Raw genomic sequence first — 23,947 nt, 5'->3', positions numbered from 1 at the left:
TGCTCGCCAGCCCCCGGGCAGTGGCGGTCTCTGCCTGCCGGGGAGCCGGTCCCCTCCAGCCCTGGAGCTCGGCAGGCGCCATCTTGAAAGCAAAGGCAAAACCGCTCGGGAGCCAAAAAGTGCCCAGCGGCTCTTTCTGCCCGTGCTGCCTTTTTCGGCGGTTCTCCAGCTGGTGACCCCCAGTGCGCGTCCTTGCTCGCCAGCCCCCGGGCAGTGGCGATCTCTGCCTGCCGGGGAGCCGGTCTCCTCCAGCCCCGGAGCTCTGCAGGCGCCATCTTGAAAGCAAGGGTGAAACCGCTCGGGAGCCATAAAGTGCCCGGCGCCCTCCGCTGGTCTCTGAACCAACGCCAGGAGTGCGGGATATGCCGGGGCCGCGCTCGGGGTGAAGGGGCAGAGCTGCGCTAAGGCAAAAACAAAACAAAACAAAACAAAACACCAAACAAAAACAAAACAAGAAGAATAGGCTCCCCGAACGGTATATTTTATTCTTGGTAAATTTCTTCTGGGTTTTGTTTGTTTGTGTTTGTGTTTGTTTTTGGTTTTTTTTGGTTTTTTTTTTTGTTTTTTTTTTTTTTCTTTTCTTTTCTTTTTCTTTTTTTTTTCTGGCGGCTCACGAGCCGGACAGCCTTGGTGGGCACCTTTGCCCTCTGGGCCTCTGGCTGCCGCGCCTTTTTGAGCGCGGAGGTTGGATCCCCACCACCCTCGGAGCTGTGCGGGCGCGCAGACGCCATCTTGAAATCCACTGCGAAACCGCCCGGGACCCAGCCGGGCGGGCGTGAAGGGGCGGAGCTGCGCTAAGGCGTAAAAACAAAAACATCTAATGGCCGCTCCGGACCCAGCCGAGCGGAAGTGAAGGGGCGGAGCTGTGCTAAGGCGTAAAACAAACAAACAAACAAAAAATATTGAGTCACTGAATTATATACTTCAGATTTGTGTATCTTACTGCCTTGCGGTGTGGTGAGGTGCTATGTAGTTTCTTTTTGTTCATTTTTGTTGGCGTTTTTGGTGTTTTTTGGTTTGGCTTTTTGCGTTTCTTTTCTTTTTTTTTCTTTTTTTTTTTTTTCCTTTTTTTCTTTCTTTCTTTTTCTTCTTTTTTTTTCTTTTCTCTTTCGTTTTCTCCTCTTTCTTTTCTTTCTTTCCTTTTTTTTTTTTTTTTTTTCTTTCTCCTCTCTTTTCACCTTCTAACTGGGGACCCACGGTGAGCTTCGGAACGGGCCAGGTCCCTGGCTCTGGTACACACCGGATCCTGAGCAGTCACCCCCAGGGCCGGCGATCTGCGGGCACGCAATCGCCATTCTAGGGCCCACAGCCAAGTCACTGCGGAGCAATAGGGTACCAAGAGGCTCCCTGGACGGCCCTCTCCCCTGGTCCACGGACCTTATATAGGGTCCCCGCCCAAGTGTAAACACTGAATACTTCTCCAGAAGCGAGAGTGTGGAACCTGATCCCTGGGGACATTGGGCCAAGACAGACTTTTGCCCTTGGGAGCTACAGCAACTGGGGCGCTGAGCAAGCGAGGTCACCGTCCTCTCCCCATAGCTAGTATCTTGCCTGGAGATAGAGTCAGAAACCTCCCCTATAGGGGAAGAACCAAAGGGAAACAAATAAACAAACAAACAAAGAGAATTTCGGTCTACTATTAGTGTGGACCCTGCCTGCCTTCTGAAAGACCACAACACAGTGTCCTAACTCACCAAAGCGGTCTTGGATCACTCCAATCCTCTAGGATTGGACCCATCAGAAGCAGTCCCCCAACGGAAACAGAAAAATCTCTAAACAATACACAACAGTCTCCCCCTCTTGCCGAAAGAAGCAACATACCTAGACTGTTTCACAGCCTAAGAATAGAGCACAAAGAGTCCTGTTAACCAGACTAAATCTATAAGTAAAGATCCAACGATAAATCTAGATGGGAAGGGCCCAGCGAAAAAACACGGAGAGCACAAAGAATCAAATGGAAAGCTCATCCCCAAAGAGAAATACCAGCTCCCAACCATTTGACACAAACCAGACTCAAAACACCAACATGTCACAGGAAGAATTCCAATTATGGATTATAAACAAGCTGAATAATATACAAGAATCAATGGATAAACAACACAAGGAAAACACAAAAAAAATGCAGGATTTGGAGGAAAAATTCACTAAAGAAATTGAAATATTGAAGAAAAACCAAACTGAACTCCTAGAAGTGAAGAATTCACTCAGAGAGCTACAAAACACTGTGGAAAGTCTCAAGAGCAGGGTAGATCAAACAGAGGAAAGAATCTCAGAAATTGAAGATAACTCCTTCCAACTAAATAAGTCAGTCACAGAGATAGATCGAAAAAGTAAGAGAAATGATCTGAGTCTTCAAGAAATGTGGGATTATGTGAAGAAACCTAACTTGAGAGTTATTGGCATTCCTGAGGGTGAAGAAGATAATAAGCAAGGGTTGGACAAGCTATTTGAAAACATAATCGAGGAAAATTTTCCAGGCCTTGCCAATACTCTAGACATACAGATTCAAGAAGCTCAAAGGACCCCTGGGAGATTCATAGCAAATAGGAAAACACCACGCCACGTAGTCATCAGGCTGACCAAAATATCCACTAAAGAGTCACTTCTCCAAGCTGTAAGGAGAAAGAAACAAGTAACTTACAAAGGAAAACCCATCAGAATTACGCCAGATTTCTCAGCTGAAACCTTACAAGCAAGAAGAGGTTGGGGCCCCATTTTCACGCTTCTGAAACAGAATAATGCCCAGCCTAGAATCTTGTACCCAGCTAAGCTAAGTTTTCTATATGAAGGAGAAATCAAGACATTCTCAGATAAACAAAGGTTGAGGGAATTCACCAAGACAAGACCAGCCCTCCAAGAAGTACTCAAAAGAGAATTACACACGGATCAGCACAAGAAAGATCCACAAATGTAAAACTACTCAAGAGCTAAAGATCAAATTCCAGATACCACAATGGCCCAGGAGAGAAAACATCACAATGAAGTTCTACCCAACAAGCTGAACAAAAAACTGTCTCACTTATCAGTTTTCTCAATAAATGTGAATGGCTTGAACTCCCCGCTCAAGAGACATAGACTGGCCCAATGGATTAAAAAAACACAATCCAAGTATCTGCTGTCTTCAAGAAACTCACCTAACCTGCAAAGATGCATTTAGACTGAAAATAAAAGGATGGAAATTGATATTTCAAGCAAATGGTAACCAAAAGAAAGCTGGTGTGGCAATCTTAATTTCCAATAACTTAGCTTTCAAACCAACAAAAATAATAAAAGACAAAGATGGCTACTACATACTGATTAAAGGCACAATTCATCAAGAAGCCATGACTATACTCAATATATATGCACCCAACCTAGGTGCACCTAGATTCATAAAGCAAACCCTAGTAGATCTGAACCAAATGATAGATAACAATACTGTAATAGCTGGAGACTTTAACACCCCACTGACAGTACAGGACAGATCCTCTAAACAGAAAATAAACAAAGACATAATGGACCTAAATAGAATGCTAGAACAAATGGGCATGGCTGACATCTATAGGACATTCTACCCAAGGTCCACAGAATATACATTCTTCTCATCAGCTCACGGGACATTCTCTAAGATTGACCATGTCCTAGGACATAAATCATGTCTTAAAAAATTCAAAAAAATAAGGCCGGGCGCGGTGGCTCACGCCTGTAATCCTAGCACTCTGGGAGGCCGAGGTGGGCGGATCGTTTGAGCTCAGGAGTTCGAGACCAGCCTGAGCAAGAGCGAGACCCCATCTCTACTAAAAATAGAAAGAAATTATATGGACAGCTAAAAATATATATAGAAAAAATTAGCCGGGCATGGTGGTGCATGCCTGTAGTCCCAGCTACTCGGGAGGCTGAGACAGGAGGATCGCTTGAGCTCAGGAGTTTGAGGTTGCTGTGAGCTAGGCTAACGCCACGGCACTCACTCTAGCCTGGGCAACAGAGTGAGACTCTGTCTCAAAAAAAAAAAAAAAAAAAAAAAAAAAAAAATTCAAAAAAATAGAAATTATACCATGCATCTTCTCAGATCACAGCGGAATAAAAGTAACAATGATCACAAACAGAAACCCTCACTCTTACTCAAAGTCATGGAAGCTAAATAACCTTCTCCTGAATAATTATTCTATAAAAGAAGAAATCAAGATGGAAATGAAAAATTTCTTTGAATTAAATGACAATGGAGATACAACTTATCAAAATCTATGGGATGCAGCTAAAGCAGTCCTGAGAGGAAAATTCATATCCATAAATGCCTATATCAAAAAGACAGAAAACATGCAAATACACAACCTAACGAATAGACTCAAAGAGCTGGAGAAAGAAGAACAGAACGATCCCAAACCCAGCAGAAGGTGAGAAATTACTAAGATCAAATCAGAACTAAATGAAAAGGACAACAAAGAAACTATAAGGGAAATTAATAAAACAAAAAGTTGGTTCTTTGAAAAGATAAACAAAATAGACACACCCCTGGCTAGACTAACCAAGAGAACAAAATTAAAATCTCTAATAACCTCCATTAGGAACATGAAAGGAGAAATCACAACCGACGCTACAGAGATACAAGATATCATCTATGAATTCTACAAAAATCTTTATGCACACAAACTGGAGAACGTGGAGGAAATGGACAAATTTTTAGAAACACATAGTCTTCCCAGGCTCAACCAGGAAGAAATAGAGTACCTGAACAGACCAATATCAAGAACCGAAATCGAAACAGCAATAAAAAACCTTCCCAAAAAGAAAAGCCCTGGTCCAGATGGGTTCACACCTGAATTTTACCATACATACAAAGAAGAACTGGTGCCCATCCTACATAAACTATTCTCCAATATTGAGAAGGATGGAATTCTCCCCAACACGTTCTACCAAGCCAATATAACATTGATACCAAAACCTGGAAAGGACACAACAAAAATAGAGAACTACAGACCAATTTCCCTCATGAATATAGATGCAAAAATTTTCAATAAAATACTAGCAAATCGAATCCAAGTACTTATCAAAAAAGTAATCCACCACGACCAAGTGGGCTTCATCCCCGAGATGCAGGGGTGGTTCAACATACGTAAATCTATAAATGTAATTCACCACATAAATAGAAGCAAAAACAAAAACCATATGATACTCTCATTAGATGCAGAAAAAGCATTTGACAAAATTCAACACCCTTTTATGATAAAAACGCTTAACAAAATAGGCATTGATGGAACCTACCTAAAAATGATACAAGCCATATATGACAAACCCACAGCCAACATCATACTGAATGGGGAAAAACTGAAAGCACTCCCACTTAGAACTGGAACCAGACAGGGCTGCCCATTGTCTCCATTACTTTTCAACATAGTATTGGAAGTCCTTGCGAGAGCTATCAGGCAAGAGAGGAAAATCAAGGGAGTCCAAATAGGGAAGGAAGAGATCAAACTCTCACTTTTTGCTGATGATATGATGTTATATCTGGAAAACCCCCAGGATTCAACCATGAGACTTCTGGAATTGATTAACGAATATAGCAAAGTCTTAGGCTACAAAATTAATATACACAAATCAGAGGCATTTATATATGCCAATACAGTCAATCGGAAAACCAAATTAAAGACTCAATACCCTTCAAAATAGCAACAAAGAAAATAAAATATCTAGGTATATATCTAACTAAAGAGGTACAGGACCTCTATAAGGAAAACTATGAAACACTGAGAAAAGAAATAGCAGAACTTGCAAATAGATGGAAAAATATACCATGCTCGTGGATCGGAAGAATCAACATTGTTAAAATGTCTATACTACCCAAAGTGATCTACAGATTCAATGCAATCCCTATTAAATTACCAACATCATTCTTTACAGACATAGAGAAAATAATTATACACTTTGTATGGAATCAAAGAAGACCCCGTATAGCAAAAGCAATTTTAAGCAACAAAAACAAAATGGGAGGTATTAATTTGCCAGACCTCAAACACTACTACAAGGCCGTGGTTCTTAAAACAGCCTGGTATTGGCACAAGTGCAGGGACACAGACCAGTGGAACATAACAGAAAATCCAAATATAGAACCATCCTCATATAGTCACCTAATTTTTGACAAAGCGGGAAAGAATATACTTTGGGGACAAGAATCCCTATTCAATAAATGGTGCTGGGAGAATTGGTTAGCCACTTGTAGAAGACTGAAACAGGACCCACAGCTTTCACCTCTCACAAAAATCAAATCACGGTGGATAACAGACTTAAACCTTAGGCGTGATACAATCAGAATTCTTGAAGAAAATGTAGGAAAGACTCTTACAGACATTGGCCTAGGCAAAGAATTTATGAAGAAGACCCCCAAGGCAATCACAGCAGCAACAAAAATAAATGAATGGGACATGATTAAATTAAAAAGCTTCTGCACAGCCAAAGAAACAGTCCAGAGAATAAACAGACCACCTACAGAATGGGAAAAAATTTTTGCATACTACACATCAGATAAAGGACTGATAACAAGAATCTATTTAGAACTCAGGAAAATCAGCAAGAAAAAATCAAGCAACCCTATCAAAAAGTGGGCAAAGGACATGAATAGAAATTTTTCAAAAGAAGATATAAAAATGGCTAACAAACATATGAAAAAGTGTTTAACATCTCTAATCATCAGAGAAATGCAAATCAAAACCACAATGAGATATCACTTAACCCCAGTGAGAATGGCCTTTATCAAAAAAACCCACAACAACACATGTTGGCGTGGGTGTGGAGAGACAGGAACACTCATACACTGCTGGTGGGACTGCAAACTAGTGCAACCCCTGTGGAAAGCATTATGGAGGTATCTTAAACAGATTCAAGTATACCTGCCGTTTGACCCAGCAATCCCATTACTGGGCATATACCCAAAGGAAAAAAGGTCATTCTGTAACAAAGACACATGTACCCGAATGTTTATAGCAGCACAATTCACAATAGCAAAGAAGTGGAAACAACTCAAATGCCCATCAATACATGATTGGATTAGTAAACTGTGGTATATGTATACCATGGAATATTACTCAGCTATAAGGAATGATGAAGATACGACATCTCTATGGTTCTCCTGGAGAGAGTTGGAACCCATTATATTAAGTGAAGTATCCCAAGAATGGAAAAACAAGCATCACATGTATTCACCAGAAAATTGGTTTCCCTGATCACCACCTAAATACAAATCTGGGAACGACACCAATTGGACATCAGACTGAGGTGGGGGGTGGGGGAGGGGATGGGGGTATGCCTACACAATGAGTGCATTGCGCACCGTTTGGGGAGTGGTAACACTTGAAGGTGCTGACTTGGGAAAGGGGGGGTGGGGAAAAAAATATGAAACTGTTGTTTTTAACTTGCACTGTTCACTTAATAATTTATCATGAATATTTCCCATATTATTTCATATCATTGTACAAGAAATAATGCATACATTATGAGGACATACTGTATCTAACAAGATATACTGTTAGACTCTTTGATTCTGTAAAATTAAATTGTTATTAATGATAAAAAAAAAAATTATCAATTAATTCTATAATTTCAATAGAAAACTTGCTGAGCCTCACTATAATTTTATCCTGGAAAGATTATGTTTTTAGGTGAGATATCTTTATATTATTTTAATAATAAATTATCACTAATAATTAAGAATAATGATAATTACTAATAAAGTATTTTTAATAATAAAATTCCCCTGAGGATTTACTTTATATAACATAAAATCCAGAAGCACTAATGGTGTCATAAAGATATTTTTGTCTACATTTACTTTATATCTTTGCAATTTTAACATGTCTACTTTTTTTTATTTCGATCATTCAAAATTGCATATTCAACCCCCTTTGGTTTCTCACATTCAAAAATATAAGAAAGAGATTTTATTGAATTTATTGAATAGATCTGAATTTTACTGAAGTTCCCCAAATCTGATTTTAGTGTACAACCATGCAAGGCAGCATCATTCCAAAGGCAACGTTTTAGATGTACTTAGGCATTATATTAATTAAAATACATGAAAAATAGCCATTACTGACAATGCATAAAATAAATTCCTTGACACAAATTATATGTGACCATCAATATAACTGTTTAGAGAGTTATGTGAAAAAGTGCTATGGGAACACAAAGAAAGGAGTAACTAATGCTATCTGAGGGAGTAAAACCTTTACAGAGAAGGGCCTTGAGGATGACCTCTGAGTTGGAAACTGAAAAGTGAAGGCAACTTCAGGCAGTCTAGATGAATGGTGGTGCTGTTAACCCAAAGTGAATAGATGTCTATCACTGTTTTAGTGAGGTGCATGTCATGTTCTCTGAACAAAAAAGTTAAGAGCCTCACCATATGGTCCATATTAAAATTACAGCCCCATAAATAGGAACAACTATGTATTAGACAGGGATGTTTATTTAAAATCCACTCAGCAAATAATGTTTTAAGATCTGCTTCTTAAGATACTAAAACTTAGAAATCTAACTAAAACCTGCAATTTAACTAAACAGAAAATATTATATAATGTACAAAAATATAAAATGTAAACCCATTCTACTTAGATTTTCAATCAAAAATACAGCAGAAAACAAAATTTACTTCCTTTCAAGAGGAAAACACAGAAAAGAGCATACTAACATACATACATTTCTCTAACATTCAGATAAATTTTTATCTTTGTTAGTTTGCAGAGGGTCACCTAGGTCTAGTTGGACATTCTATCATGACCTACAGAAGGATAAATACATATAAACTTGTAGGTTCAAAAATAAGACTATGTTTATCATGCTTTTGCAAAGCAAAATAGGCAATTTCTAGCACCTTATAGAATCATATTATAGTGGTTTTGATAATCACCAAAATGATAGTTATCTTAATTCTTTTAAAGCCAAACTATAATTCTAAATAAAGGGGGAATGTAAGTTGATTTAACCTGCTGATTCCACTGCATATTATTCATTCTTTTTGTATGTAATCTACTCTTAATAATAAACTCCCATACGCTAGAATGAACAGCTTATCTCAATAAATCCATCACAAGCAGAGTAAAGGAAAATACACATTTAAAGGCAATCAAACACTTCTAAGGCTGCGCTGGTCAAGGATCTCTCTAAGAACAGAGCTCTGGTAGAGTCACACTTTCTTCCAAATTCCATTCACCAATTAACAACTGTATCAGCCATAATTTGGTGGTTTAGACCAAATGTAGCAGTGTCTACAGTAAGGGTCTTTAAACAGAACAGGAAGGGAAAACAATATTTTGACAAAGCAAAACTTACAAGAGGAAGAATATAACAAGCATTACTTACCTTCCAGACCCCAATTTTCCTTTCATGCTTCTGTAGTAAGAGCTCTTCTGCTATATCTTTCATCTGCACCTAAACGCAAAACCAATTATTTTATCCTAGTTATTCAGAATCTCTAAAGTTTTGAAATCATTTACTAATTTAATAGCTAAATTAAAAAATGAGGTAAAGGTCAGCTTGAAAAGAGATAGTGCAGTTCAGGAGAAAGAAGATCAAACTTAGAAATAGAAGCCCTGCAGCTAGGTCCTTGGGTGAATCACTCAAATTCTCTGAACACAATTTCCTCATCTGCAAAATACAGATAGTAATACCTAACTGTACTGTCTCAAATGTAGGTGACAGTTTCACTTTGGCTCAAGTGGGAACAAAAGCTGGAGAGACAATTAAGACTTCTCAGATGTTTGTTCTATTTTCTACCATATACTTCCACAACTAGAGTACAAAAGTTACTCAACACAGAGGGAAATACAGTAGATAACTTCTTGGAGTTATTGCCTATTCATAATATTTCCCTTTTCTTGGGAACCACTCTTGCCACATCTGCGCTATTGACTCTCCCTCCCTGTCCATAGCAGAATAAATCTAGAAACTGATCTGGAGAGACAAGGACTGGATTCACTGGGACTGAGTCTTTTTGATGGCCATGGCCAGGAGAAAAGATCTGAGAATTCTTTCTAGGTTCCCAGGGCTATCATGGCTGACATCTTTTCCAAAGCTTGGGCATTAACTCTTCCCTTAAGTGTGTGAGATGCCCAGCACCATTTTAGAATAAATTCTCACCCTTCCTTTTTGTTTTTGGCTTAAGGTTGCCAGAATCAGTTTATTTTGCTGGCCACCCAAAAAATGGTAAGTCAGGAATGACTATGAGTTACAATAAAATTACTGTGGTAAACAAAATGAGAAAATGTGGTAAATAATATTAGTAAGCCAAATGTGTTTTTACTTGGTGTTGGATAGAGAATTGGAGTTAGCCTGAAGAAAGGAAATGAGGAAATTTGAGTTTTTCCAAAGCTCATTTCCAGGAACTTTTTGCCTAAAACAAGTCAGCTCTTCTTCTCCACACTAAAAATTCTGTGTTCCCAGCTATACTGTGTTTTCCATAACATACATTGCTCAAATGACTAAGAATGATTCCAGATAAATAGGCCTGAAAGTGTTTGAGAAACTGAATAGAGGAAAATTTTTTCAGGTTCTTCCCGATCAGTATTAATAGCATGTGGCTTTGCATACTAAAGTCCAAAATGACATGCTTTCTGACGCTTGTGTTATTTTTGTAAAAACTAGGTTTGTCTTTTTTTAGGTATGCTAATGACATTTTAAATTATCAAAGTAATACTTCATTTAAAATAAAAACAAAGCAAAGCAAAAACAAACCCACTTTATAAAGTAAAAAGTAAAAATCCTTCTCACTCCCCAAACCCATTCCCAGGAGGGAAATCCTTTTAAATCTTTTTCCAAAAGCATAACAACTGATAGTTAAACAAACGGATGGATGGATGAATAGAAATGCACAGATAGACAAATGTAGCGCTGTAAATAGATATAATGGTATTATCTTCTATATAGTGTTCTGCATCTTGTTTGTTTCATTCAATAAATAGCACCTTTCATATCAGCACATGTGGAAATCCCATTTTTATATTTTAAACTCATTTTTATAATCTCATTTTATGTGGGAATCTGCATAGGTTTCCATAGTATGGAATTATCATAATTCACTCAATTCTTCCCCCACATGTTATTGCAGTGAATGTCCTTGCATATCCTTGTCCATTTGTGTGAAGACTTAATAATATTAAAAATAACAACCATATTAATAGATAACATTTGAGTGTTTTCCATGTGCCAAGGACCATACTAAGAAACTAAACACACATTAATTTCATTTCATTTCACAATGACCTTACAAAGCAATAGCTATTATTAGCTCCATCTTTCAAATGGTGAAACTAATTTATGAAACTTAAAAGTGGTACGATTAATGCGTGGCAGTGTTGAGATTAAAACTTGGAGTCTGAGCTAGGTGTGGTGGTGTGCACCTGTAATTCCAGCTAGTTGGGAGGCTGAGGCAGGAGGATGCCTTGAGCCCAGGAGTTTGATGCTGCAGTGAGCTATGATCATGCCACTGCACTCCAGCCTGGGCAACAGAGTGAAACCCTGTCTCTAATAAAAAGAGGAAAAAGAAACTAAACCCCCACAACCTTGGGAAACCTGACTCCATGCTTTTAATCGCTATCAACAGAAGTACAATAGCTAGGTCAACAGGTGTGCACATTTGAGGTTTTGATAGGTACTGCCAATTGCTATCCAAAGATTATATTAATTTACATACCTTTATCTTTTGACGTGCTGCAAATTGTTCACTTGCAAGAAACAATGGCAACCATACCTTTTCTAGCCTATTTAGCACAAGCTTCTGAACTTCAATTAGAACAGATGCATCAAGCTGCTCATGGAGAATCTTCCCCCAGCCACCACTTAAATGCATTATCTAAGAAAATAAAAATGAAACATAAACTACAAACTTATGCTTTATTAAAGAAACACTAATAGTCATTAAATCATTCATTCACTCCAAAATTATTTGCTGCACACCTGATAGGTGTCACAATTTTCATTTTCTGTATAATATCTCCTGGCTATATTGTGTACTGACAATTGCAGTTTATGTAGTGGTTGTTTTAGATGCATGATTTTGCTTACTTGTGATACATTAAAAAGAACAAAGAAGTGGGATTTTTATTCTGTGTGACCGTAAGCAATGGCATTTTTTTCCTCCATGGACTCAGTATCTTCAACCATAAAATGAGGACATTAGTCTATTCGTTTTCTAAGCTCTCTTCTAGGTCTAATATTCTATGAGTCTGTGATTCTAGTCAAATTGACCCATGTGAGAAAGAATTTTCTTTTGTGGATGAGGAAAATGAGGATTAACTGGTTAAGAGACAATCTTGACTTAGGTATTGTAAATATGTGTATTACCAACAAATGTTGGTTTGGAGATGGCAGGATGATGGTAGTGGTAGCAATGAAGGGCTGTTCCAACAGCTTCTAAAAATAAAACAGAGGCAGCAGAAAGCAGACGAAGGTCATGTTTTATAGATAAAAGTCACTGATTTGTACCAGTAGCACCATTTATAAAACACAATTTCTTTGTGGCCCAAATCTTCCTTCTGCTTAATTGTTAACATCAACAAGCTACTAGTGGATATTTCCTGCTATAACTCATTCTGTTTTCTACCTATTTCTGTGTACACACTGCCAAAATTTCTGGACTGCTGACTGGCATAACTGCTCTCCTCTTAGCTCTCTTTCAATTAATAATATTAACAAAATAGCACTACTAATAATGTTGTTTTGTATAAAAGAGAAATCCTGTTCTTAGCTCTCTTTTGATAATATTGTTTTTGCATAAAAACAAAAAAAGAAAAAGAAGAAAAAAAACCGACTACCTTGCTAATCAAAGAGCAAATTAGCTGCACAACTGAAATTAGGACTAGCATGATCTTTATAAAACTTAATGTGATATAGACCTCCTTAAGTATAAAATATTAATAAGTAAAAAAGTAATGCCAAAGATGAAGAGGGATCACAGGAAAAATGCGTCAGTTGTAAGCACATCCATTTGCAATGATAGTAATGGGTGACTTTTTTCACTGACTTAAATTCTCAGCATGTTGTATGTACTATGGAGGGTTCACACAGTAGCATCAGATACCATGAAACCTCACGCAATGTAGCACAAGCCAAATAGAAAACAAATGCTTTCCATGTGTTTATTTCATACTTGTGCTTATTGAGATACCCAACCAATTTTGCTAATGTGTCCCAGATTTGTATCACAGGGAACTAATGGCAAGGCATTTTTGTTAAAGTTGCTCAATTCTAGAATTTCTGTTCCCTCTTACTCCCAAAAGCTTTTGCTTATTATTCTATCTGCCCCCACGCCACCCACCCCCCACCCCGCCCCAGCACCAAAAAATTTAGCTTTTTAATTTGGTGTGTCCTGCTTGCAAACCGCTCTGAACTTTTCTTTAATTAACTGAATTAAGCATTAATATGAAATTTTTATTTTATAAATGTATGCCATTAGAATATGCATTCTTGTAAACTACCAAAATAGAAAATTAGGCCAGGCATGGTGGCTCACAGCTGTAATCCCAGCACTTTGGGAGGCCGAGGTGGGAGGATCACTTGAGGTCAGGAATTCTAGACCAGCCTGGGCAAGAGTGAGACCCCGTCTCTATAAAAAATAGAAAAATTAGCCAGGTCTGGTGGCATGTCCCTGTAGTCCCAGCTACTTGGGAGGCTGAGGCATAAAGATCACTTGAGCCCAGGAGTTTGAGGTTGCAGTGAGCTATGATCATGCCACTGTACTCTAGCCCAGGTGACAGAGTGAGACTCTGTCTCAAAAACAAACAAACAAACAAAAACATACACTATACACTTGATCTTTAGGTATTAATGTAGTACTAACAAACTTTAAACAAATAAATTATAATATTTCTTTATATTTCAAAAGTATAAAATTTTATGAGAAGTTTTACATGAACACAAATCCACTGCTGAATCCCAATCTAATGACACTGCAGTTATTAATAAGCTGTGATTAAGGCCATAGGACTGTAGCCCAACAAAATGGCCAAACCTATGTTCCTAGCCAGTGAAAATAGTTTCGGGGGACAATACAATTGTAAACAGGACTTTCAAAGATCGATTATGTTTGGAGTAATATCTGTTAAGAGAAAAACAGAAAAGAGAGATTAGGTTTAAAAGTTGATAATGGCTGTTTTCTACTTGTTGAAAGGTGCAGGGACCTTGTCCATCTTGTTCACATTATCCTGAGCACCTGGAACAGTGTCTGACATATCATAGGAACTCATATTTGTTGAACGAATGAATCTGTGGATGAATAAAAGTTATTTTATTCTATAAATTACTTTTCAAAGTAACACATTTTTATACCATGCAATACTAGAGGGGATTTTAAAGACATTTAATTTAGAGATACTTATGAATATCTAAATAAATATCAAAAGTATCTAACATATAAGTCATAAAAGCAAAAGAAAAAAGAGATTTTCAAGTTGTTAGCATACAGAAATAAATTATTGCTTTTCATACATCAATATAAAAAATAGGTGTGCATGTCAATACCTGGTCTTGCTGATGTACAGAAGCTGGACTGTTGGGTCCAAAGAAATATTTTTTATTAAGGTATTTGTTTTTAATGTATATAGATTTTGCCTCCCTTTGATTTCGATCTCTATAAATTATTCTTTGGAACTGCTCAATGTCTGTCCAGCACATAAGGTCCATGCTAAAATGAAAACAAAATCTTATTTATTTCTCTAAATTCTACTAAACACCAAACAGTTTGTTTTGACAGGACTTATAAAGTGGCTATCTTGACTAATTAGCACAACTGATTAGGTCACAGAACTAATGAGAACAATAAAGTATCTCTGATCCTTTTCTAGGCCAGTTAGGTTGACTCTATTATACTCCTAATCCTGGCTAAATATATGAATGACAAAGAAGTATCGGGATCAGAAAATAATCTATTCATCATTATTGGTGGGGTCTCAGAGTTCTTCCATTAATGATGAACGAGTATCACCAATTTCAAATGTGAGAAAATGTACACATATGGCATGTCCATTTGACAACAGGCCAAATTTAAGATAATGTTCATCACAATGAAGGGAAACTATATGCAGTGAAATTTGGCTCCTACATCTAACCCGTTTCTGTTAACTTGGTAGAAAATTAATATGAAAAATATATAATCAATACATCAGTTGATATTAGATAAATATGTTATAAGGTTCAAGATTCTGGGCAAAACTACAATGTTTCATTTACATATCCATTAATAAAAAATTATACAATATTACAATAATTTCAATATCTTAGTGAAATAAAAAAGACACTTTCCAGAAATAGTAATTAAAGTACCTGTCTAGAGAAATGTAAAAGAAAGAAACAGCAAAAAGGAGAAAAAAGTAAAGCACACTGGTGTTTTAAGTTAGCCAATGCTAAAAACATCAACATATATTGTGTAACCACTTAAAATAACAATTTGGAGGTTGCAACAATCAAAATGCACTCCAACAAAAAGTTAACCTTATAGCCAGGTGTGTTGGTGTGCTGTAATTCCAGATACTTAGGAGGCTGAGGCGGGAAGATTGCTTGAGACCAGCTGTTCAAGATCAGCCTGGGCAACATAGTGAAACCCCATCAAAACAAAGTTATCCATACAGATTTCATGTAATCATGTTCAATAGTTTTTTCTGACATGAGTAAAATCTAGCACCAAATCACTATTATAAAATGTTGAATCAAAACCAGTAGCTTAGAAAAATTCTGTTTTAAATGAGAAATATGCTTAAAAATGGTTATATTTCTCACCTTGAAGAATGAGCCTCAAGAAACTGACGGAAATGTTCAAACTCCAGTTTGTTGTTAAGCAGATCGTTAAAAGTGAAATGTTTGTATTCTTCAGGAACATTATTCCAATATTCTGTTCGTTTAGAGACGTTAGAGAGTGACAAAATACTAGTTCCAATTTCATCAGTGGTGTCCTAGTGAAAGGATACTTTTTATAAAAATCTCTTAAATACAACAAATTCTGTACAATTTTAAATAGAGAAATTGAAAGAAAAATTATCAGGCCAAGGCCATTTAATAATTCAGTGGTAATAAATAAATAAAAGGAATAAGAATTAAAAAAAAAAAAAAAAAAAAAAAAAAAATAATTCAGTGGTAGAACTGAATAAGGACTCTAGGTGGCTCAGATTCTAACTTATATCAAATTCTGTTCTGTTCCTTCCCATTCCATTCCATTTTCAAGAACATTTAGTAAACATTTACTATACATAAATCACTTCTTTGTAAAATATTAATTTTATTATTTTTCTTAGTATAGAAGTAACGTCTTTTGTAATAAAAAAAGAAGAAAATAAAAATCATACATAATACTACCAGAGATAATCACCATTAACATTTTTGTATATAGCCTTTCAGTCTTTTTTGTACATGTACAAGTAGTTTATTAAAAATGAACATAGGATGGTTGCATAGTTCAGCAGACTGAATCATGAAGAAATTCCCCATGTCTGATTTAATTTTTAAAAAATGAAGACAGGATTATGTACCCATGTATATATGCTTTGGGAATCTGCTTCTTTTTCTTAACAATATATCATAAACATAAAATATTCTTCTATAACAATTTTTAAAAGTTATAGACTGATACAAGATACTTATCTAATAATATATTCTTCAAATGTAATTTCTTTCATATAAACATTAATTTTTAAGTAATTTTAAGACCTCTGATGTTTTGTGAATAATGTACAAGCCCTAAAGAGCAAAGAGGTAGAGAGGCTCATTCTTTGAAAGGCTCTTCCTTATATAATTCATTCATCTTCCTATTTGTTTTTGTTTTGACAACTTATCTTACAGTTAGCTGCCAATAACCTGCCAATATTTTAAAAACCAATTTTCCTTATGTAGAAGGACTATGGAGAGTGTTATAAATTTTAGTTCATAAAGTTAAAATACAACCTTATCTTGTACTACCTCTATAAATTTTTATGTATTTTTTCCAGGATATTAATTAGTACTGTCTCAAATAGAGAACTTCTGTGTTAATAAGGCAACTATCATAAAAGTTACATTTTAAAAGATACTGTTTTTGTAAAACTTTATTACATAAGAATAACAATTTCAGAGAGGTACAAAGAAGAAAGTAAAAAAATCAACTGAAACCTCACCATTCAGAGCTAACTATCTTTAACATTTTGGTGAATATCTTTCCAGATTATCTCTTTTTGTATATATGGATACATGTAGAAATACATATTTAATTTTACATAAATAGGATATCACACCAGTCTTTTTTTTTTTTTTTTTTTTTTTTTTTTTTTTGAGACAGAGTCTCACTCTGTTGCCCGGGCTAGAGTGAGTGCCGTGGCTTCAGCCTAGCTCACAGCAACCTCAAACTCCTGGGCTTAAGCGATCCTACTGCCTCAGCCTCCCGAGTAGCTGGGACTACAGGCATGCGCCACCATGCCCGGCTAATTTTTTGTGTATATATATTTTAGTTGTCCATATAATTTCTATTTTTAGTAGAGACGGGGTCTCGCTTTTGCTCAGGCTGGTCTCGAACTCCTGACCTCGAGCGATCCACCCGCCTCGGCCTCCCAGAGTGCTAGGATTACAGGCGTGAGCCACCACGCCCGGCCCACACCAGTCTTTTTGTTCCATACATTTTTATATAATAATATGTCATAAACATTTGTGGGTCAATTAACTGTCATTTTTATGTAGATGTACACATTTAAACTTATGGGTTTTTGGATCTATCATGGTTTAGACAATTCGAAAGATGCAAATTTATAAATCAAAAAAACACTTTAATGTCCTAGTCAATCTTATGATCTTTTTAATAAATTTACCAACTCCTTTCCATATTTTTCTTTATTGTTTTTGCCTATTACTGTCACAGAAGTGTCTTTTCTGTTTAGAAAATGCATCTTAACTCTTTTGTGACCTAACAACAAATATTATAGAAAGAGCAGCTGCCATACAGAAAATAACTGATAACATTCAGTATAATATGGCTTGAAGGCTTGAGTTTCTGGTCTTAGCTAAGGCAAATGAGTGGCTTGAGTACCTATACTATCTCATCTGCTTTGTTTTTCTGGTTCTGTTGTTAACTGTGTCAGTAAAATGTAACACTTTGTCAAATGCAGCATTCTAGGCAATGAAATAGCAGAAAAATGGAATAGCCTATTCTCTAGTTTATCAATACATCATCTCCTCAATATACAATCTCCTCCCCTCCAACATATAAAGAGGTAACCTTCTCCAGGATAAAAAGTTTGTTTTTCTAAGTAAAAAGTTGTTTTACCTCAGCTTTCTTAGAAAATGTCTCTTTATGCAAAGCCTGTAGCTTTCTGAAGTATGTGGAATCTAGCTGTCGAGTTTCTTCCACTAGCTCCACCTAAAAAAAAAAAATAATAATAATAATAATAAAGCTTGTAACATCAATAGAATGCACAATTTGCCAATAACAGTGGCCTAAAAAACAAATACAGTTGCCAACAAAACAAAGTATTTTGAAGGCAAAAGCAGGAAGACCAACATAGTCAAAAATATTTGCTATAGCAAGGTCACACTTCACATGTATGTGATAAAAAATGCATACATTTCTATGTAATGATGTAGTGCCACCAAAGATCACTCCTCCTATCTAAACCCAGCATGTAAACTTACAAACAATGCAAATATGCTGGTCACATTCCCAGTTGCTATTCAATACAACAAGATAATACTTATAAAGGCAGACACTGCTAGCTTTAGGGACCAAATAATTCATACAACAAGAAATGACCAGACTCTGAAGTGTTGCTAGTCTGTGAACAAAGGCTTTCCAGCTGTAGTAAGAGAGAAGACAGTCAATCACCAAATTAAACCTCACAGCAGGTCTTACTCTTCACAGCGTGTAATGCACTATTTTATGTAACTGGGAAAACAAGACCATTCTCTATTTCTCTATTCCAGGGAAACACCAGTTGGGCTGACTAGCTGCCTGATAACTTTCTGTATTTAATAGCTAGCTTTGGTAGTCTGCCTGGTTGTCCTTTTTGGGGAAAAGTCTACATAATATAGTCAGCTGGGCTTTTAGAGGAGTACTCTGGGCTGAAATTAACAAGTTTCTAGAACTAAAGAAAGAGATTTATTTTTCCTCTTATTAAAAATATGTCCTAGCTGGGCGCAGTGGCTCATGCCTGTAATCCTAGTACTCTGGGAGGCCAAGGCAGGAGGATCACTTAAGCTCAGGAGTTAGAGACCAGCCTGAGCAAAAGTGAGACTCTGTCTAAAAATAGAAAAAATTAGTGGGATGTGGTGACACGTGCCTGTAGTCCCAGTTACTCAGGAGGCTGAGGCAGGAGGATCACTTAAGCCCAGGAGTTTGAGGTTGCTGTGAGTTAGGTTAATGCCATGGCACCCTAGCCCGGGTGACAGAGCAAGATACTATACAAAAAAAAAAAAAAAAAAGTCCCATGTACCATGTATTTTATAAGAATCATTACTAAGGTCAAAACCTTTTGGTTTAGGGAAGTTAGGTATGATACAAATTTTTTTTAACTATTGCAAGATCGTTTCCTGTATGCCATAAGCTAGTTTAAAACAATGGCTGGAGAGAAATTTTTTAAATTTCATATGATGTCCTAATTTTCCTAATGTAATACATGCATTTTTATAGTAAAAAGGATGCTATGCTAATTTTCAGGACAAAGAAAAATCAGGAATAAAAATTTAATTATTTTGGTCATTAAATTTAATAAGCCATAAGAGTTGTTTCAGTCACAATCCAATAAGGTAACTCCCTCCAAGGTGTTTTGCTATTAATTTTATCTTAATCACCTAATGTATCCTTCCTGGTAGAAGACATGACTATCTAAAAAGTTGCTGAGGAGATATTAACACAGAATAGCAATACTAAGATAGCAGAGTTCTGCCTGAAATGACCTCATGTACAGGTTACATGTATTAACTTAATGTAAAAAATATCCACGGATCGTTTCAATTTGTGGTTGGAAATAAATTTTATTTATTTATTTTTTTATTTTTATTTTTTTTGAGACAGAGTCTCACTCTGTTGCCCGGGCTAGAGTGAGTGCCGTGGCTTCAGCCTAGCTCACAGCAACCTCAAACTCCTGGGCTTAAGCGATCCTCCTGCCTCAGCCTCCCGAGTAGCTGGGACTACAGGCATGCACCACCATGCCCGGCTAATTTTTTGTATATATATATTTTAGTTGTCCATATAATTTCTTTCTATTTTTAGTAGAGACGGGGGTCTCACTCTTGCTCAGGCTGGTCTCGAACTCCTGACCTCGAGCGATCCACCCGCCTCGGCCTCCCAGAGTGCTAGGATTACAGGCGTGAGCCACCGCGCCCGGCCGGAAATAAATTTTTTAAAAAAATTTCCTCTACCCATCAAGAAGAATAGTGAAAATATTCAAGCATTGAGGCTCAAAATGACTTCTTTCAGAATGAAAAAATGTGTTGAAATTTTTATCCAATCCAGCAGTCTGACCTGATGAACATCTGGGGGTACCTTAAAATAGAAGCACTCGGGTCAGAGGGTGTGCTTTTCACAACATATATGAAATGTTTATATTTTCCATGGGTGTAATATTTATTGTAATTCATCCAGCACAACATGACATGGGCTTTTTCCATTACTCAAAATTAAGGCTACTGCTGAGAAATGACAAGAAAGGACAAAGCCAGTATATTATCATGGCATATTTTATTCATTCATAGGAAACCAAAACTTAGATTTCTCTCTCCTGACATACTTGTATAGAGAATGAAAAATGACATAGATTTAAGGTTTTTCTTAGGAGACAATAGGAAAATTGGCAAAAAATAAAGTTAATAAACACTTGCCCTGCCCAAATTTTGAGGCTGCCTAAATCTTAACTCTAAATCCCTGGCCCATGTGAGACCTTTTTCAGTTCTTGTCTGGTGAGTTAATAACTCTGCCTATCGTCAGTTTTATAGTAAATCTGAATTATTCATGTATAATTTATCAGTGCCACAATACCTTTCTTTCTTTTTTCTTTTCTTTTCTTTTCTTTTTTTTTTTTTTTACTTTTTTTACTTTGAATCATTTACATCAAAACACAATACCTTTCTATAAGCAACTTGGTCTGATTTTACCATCTTTGTCCACGGCTCAAGAAGGAGGAGAAGGATATATTCTTCTGCTGTGTCAAAAAGGTCTTCAAATGGTGGGTGTATTTTCAAATAAATTTCTCTTTTCTTTTCCTGTTGGAGTCCAATGTCAAGAGTGGCCGAAGGAGCAATGTACGTAGCAAAAAGATACTAAGGGAAAAGAGGGAGGAACAGGGAGAGGATGTCGGGAGAAATCACAACGGTTAGCAGCCCCCTCAGTAAAGGCATTTTTAAAAAACTAAGAGAAAGCAAACAAGTCCCAGAGATATTTTTCTTGAAAATTTGAAAATATGGGTAAAACTACCTAAGACAAAGCAATGCATCTATTCAAAAGACTTTTTCCTTTTCTTTTTTCTATTTCTTCATCAGTAATTAGCCAATTTTTCTTAAATTACAAAAATTCTGAGGATGTACTATGTATAATTATAATTGACTTGAGGTTATATACCTCCTTTTTTCCTTATGCTCATGACATTTCTAACACATTTGTGTTACTTTCCAAAGTGGTTTGAAATGCTCTTTTGGAAACAACAGGCAAGAATACACTTGGACTGCCAACCTGGCTATCAGTCTTCTGGTCCAGAGACCAAACAGACTACCTACCCTACCTAACTGAGTTACAGAGTTCTTAAGCCTGTTGCTAATTTCTCCTTTCTGCCATAAAATCTCCCCATCTTGTGTCCAAGGCTGTGGAATAAATACAGGAAAAAAATAAGAGTGAATGGAAAGATATACACAGAACTTCCAGCAAACCTACCACAAATATCTGTTCCATTCTACTCACTTGTCTTGTCTCTTAATAATAGCTATTTATATCTGAGAAGCAATTTAATAACATTTTATTTTAAAATTTTTTACATGCTGGATATATCATACCCTGAACATTGGATTTACATATAGTTCTACTAAGAATCTCTAATTAATTGTACTTTATTTCAGTTTTATTTCATATACTTAGATTTTGGGCCTGGCAATGTCTAGACTCAACTCAGAAGACTCTGAGTTGGACATATATATCCCAAAGAGCAAATTATAGTCTTATTTTAAATAACCTTTTAAAAGTTTTAAAGGGTCCACATTAATAACATAACCATTTACTGACTACTGCATCACAGACACGTGGCTAGGTGCAATGTATGCAAAGATTAATGAACAAGAGCCAATGCCTCCCATTTAGGAGCCCACTTGGTGGTCACATGGAGATGAAAACCAATGGTTACAGTATAAGTGCAATAATAAAGGTATGTATTACAAATAACATTGTCAAGGATTGCCTGTACATTCTTTTAAGCTCATCTCTCATTAATCACCTTTCAAATTTTATACTCAAATACCAAATTTTCTGTAATTTCCCTAACTCTTCCTGTTTTGCCATTCCATACCATCGCACACATTGCTCCTTCAATCTTGGATGTTTACTCCACACATCTTCTCTGTTTGGTAAACTCTAATTTATTTTTTTAAAACCAACATGGATTTCTTCTTCTCTAGGAATCTTTCACTCACTCTCCTCCCATGATCATACTTTCTGCTGCTACACCTATCACACTCTAATGCAATTATGTATGTATGTGTGTCTCTTCTCTTCTAGACTGAGATCCTTGAGGCCAAAGACTGTAACTTAGTCATCCATGAATCTCCAATTACTAACATTGTTCTTTTTTTTTTTATTTATTTATTTTTTTAGATTTTACAACTCAATTCCACAAATGAAATAACATTGTTCTTGGTAGAGAATATCTGCTATTTATTGAATTGTACTGAATCCACAGAAAAGACTCATACAGGTATTGGAATGGGGAAGGGAAAGGTTCTGGAAACTCTTTGGAAGGAATTTTTTTTTTTTTCCAGAGACAGGATCTCACTCTGTTACTCAAGCTAGAGTGGTGACTGATCATAGCTCACTGCAACTTCGAACTCCTGGGCTCAAGCAATCCTCCTGCATCAGCCTCCCAAGTAGCTAGGACTACAGCTGCATGCCACCACGCCCAGCTAATGTTTAAAAAGTTTTGTAGAGATGGAGTCTTGCTAAGAGAAGATAATTTTTACACTTGATCTTTGCCAAAGCGCTGTGAAGTGATGAGAAGATCATTTTTAAGCTGAATCTTTAAAGATGAGTTGGAGTCAATCAGACAAGAAAGAAGAGTTGATAAGATAGATGGTCCAAGAAGAAGCAAAACATAGACCAATGTCTGGAGGCCCAAGGGGGTTTTATAACCTATGGACATATTCTGGGCTCCAAGTAGACAGCACTGGCCAAAGAAAAGATGTAGAATAAGACAAAATCTATAAAGGGAATCAGGGACCAGAGCATGGATATGAACTTTTATCCTTTGTTATGGAATTTGAATTTTTACCTAAAGATATAGGGAATCTCTAAAGGGTTTTACTGAGGAGTGACATTACTGAATATAAATTTTAGAAATAAATCTCTACAGTATCAGAAAGGAAAAACAGTTTGAGTAATACCAGTATTCAAGGCAGTTTGGAAATTATTTCAATAGCCAGACAAGAAATTATATGCCACTTTCCCCTCTTCTTGCTTTTTTACAGTCACCTCTTAACTGGTCTTTCCAGCTGTTTCTTTGTTTTCTTGAAGTCTTCTTACCACAGCCAACAGATAAATCCTTTTGTGCATCACTCCTCTGTTCAAACTCTCCAGTGACTTCCCCTCTCACACAGAATAAAAGCCAAAGTCCTTATAATTAGCTATAAATGAAGTGTTTGGAAGTTTTCCAATGCTGAGGAGACAAAGATTATAGTTCAGGACCTGTCAGTAGGGAAGCCCCTGTAAACACGCTAGACTCTCAAAACACCGAGAGTAGGAATGGTCTAGATACAGACTCCAGCCTTAAGTCTTTAAAGTGCC

The 23,947-nt window shown here is 36.6% G+C and overlaps 1 protein-coding gene and 1 non-coding gene across 2 annotated transcripts in view; one reads left to right on the top strand and one right to left on the bottom strand.

Moving 5' to 3' along the window:
* Positions 1-23,947, bottom strand: part of RGS22 (regulator of G protein signaling 22) — a 117,420-nt gene that overhangs the window by 20,099 nt on the left and 73,374 nt on the right. Inside the window, exons 14-19 of the mRNA XM_069465602.1 lie at positions 21,034-21,228; positions 18,242-18,334; positions 15,736-15,908; positions 14,482-14,644; positions 11,657-11,815; positions 9,328-9,396 (exon numbers count right to left, since the gene is read on the bottom strand). Coding sequence (XP_069321703.1) covers positions 9,328-9,396; positions 11,657-11,815; positions 14,482-14,644; positions 15,736-15,908; positions 18,242-18,334; positions 21,034-21,228 — 852 coding nt within the window. The remainder of the gene's footprint in view (positions 1-9,327; positions 9,397-11,656; positions 11,816-14,481; positions 14,645-15,735; positions 15,909-18,241; positions 18,335-21,033; positions 21,229-23,947) is intronic.
* LOC138382287 (small nucleolar RNA SNORD77) lies at positions 16,391-16,454 on the top strand. Its single transcript, XR_011233376.1, has one exon. It is a non-coding gene; the product is annotated as a small nucleolar RNA SNORD77 (small nucleolar RNA).

The sequence above is a fragment of the Eulemur rufifrons genome, chromosome 3 (genome assembly GCF_041146395.1).
Source record: "Eulemur rufifrons isolate Redbay chromosome 3, OSU_ERuf_1, whole genome shotgun sequence".
Classification (NCBI taxonomy): domain Eukaryota; kingdom Metazoa; phylum Chordata; class Mammalia; order Primates; family Lemuridae; genus Eulemur; species Eulemur rufifrons.
This window is presented reverse-complemented; position numbering and strand designations above follow the sequence as displayed.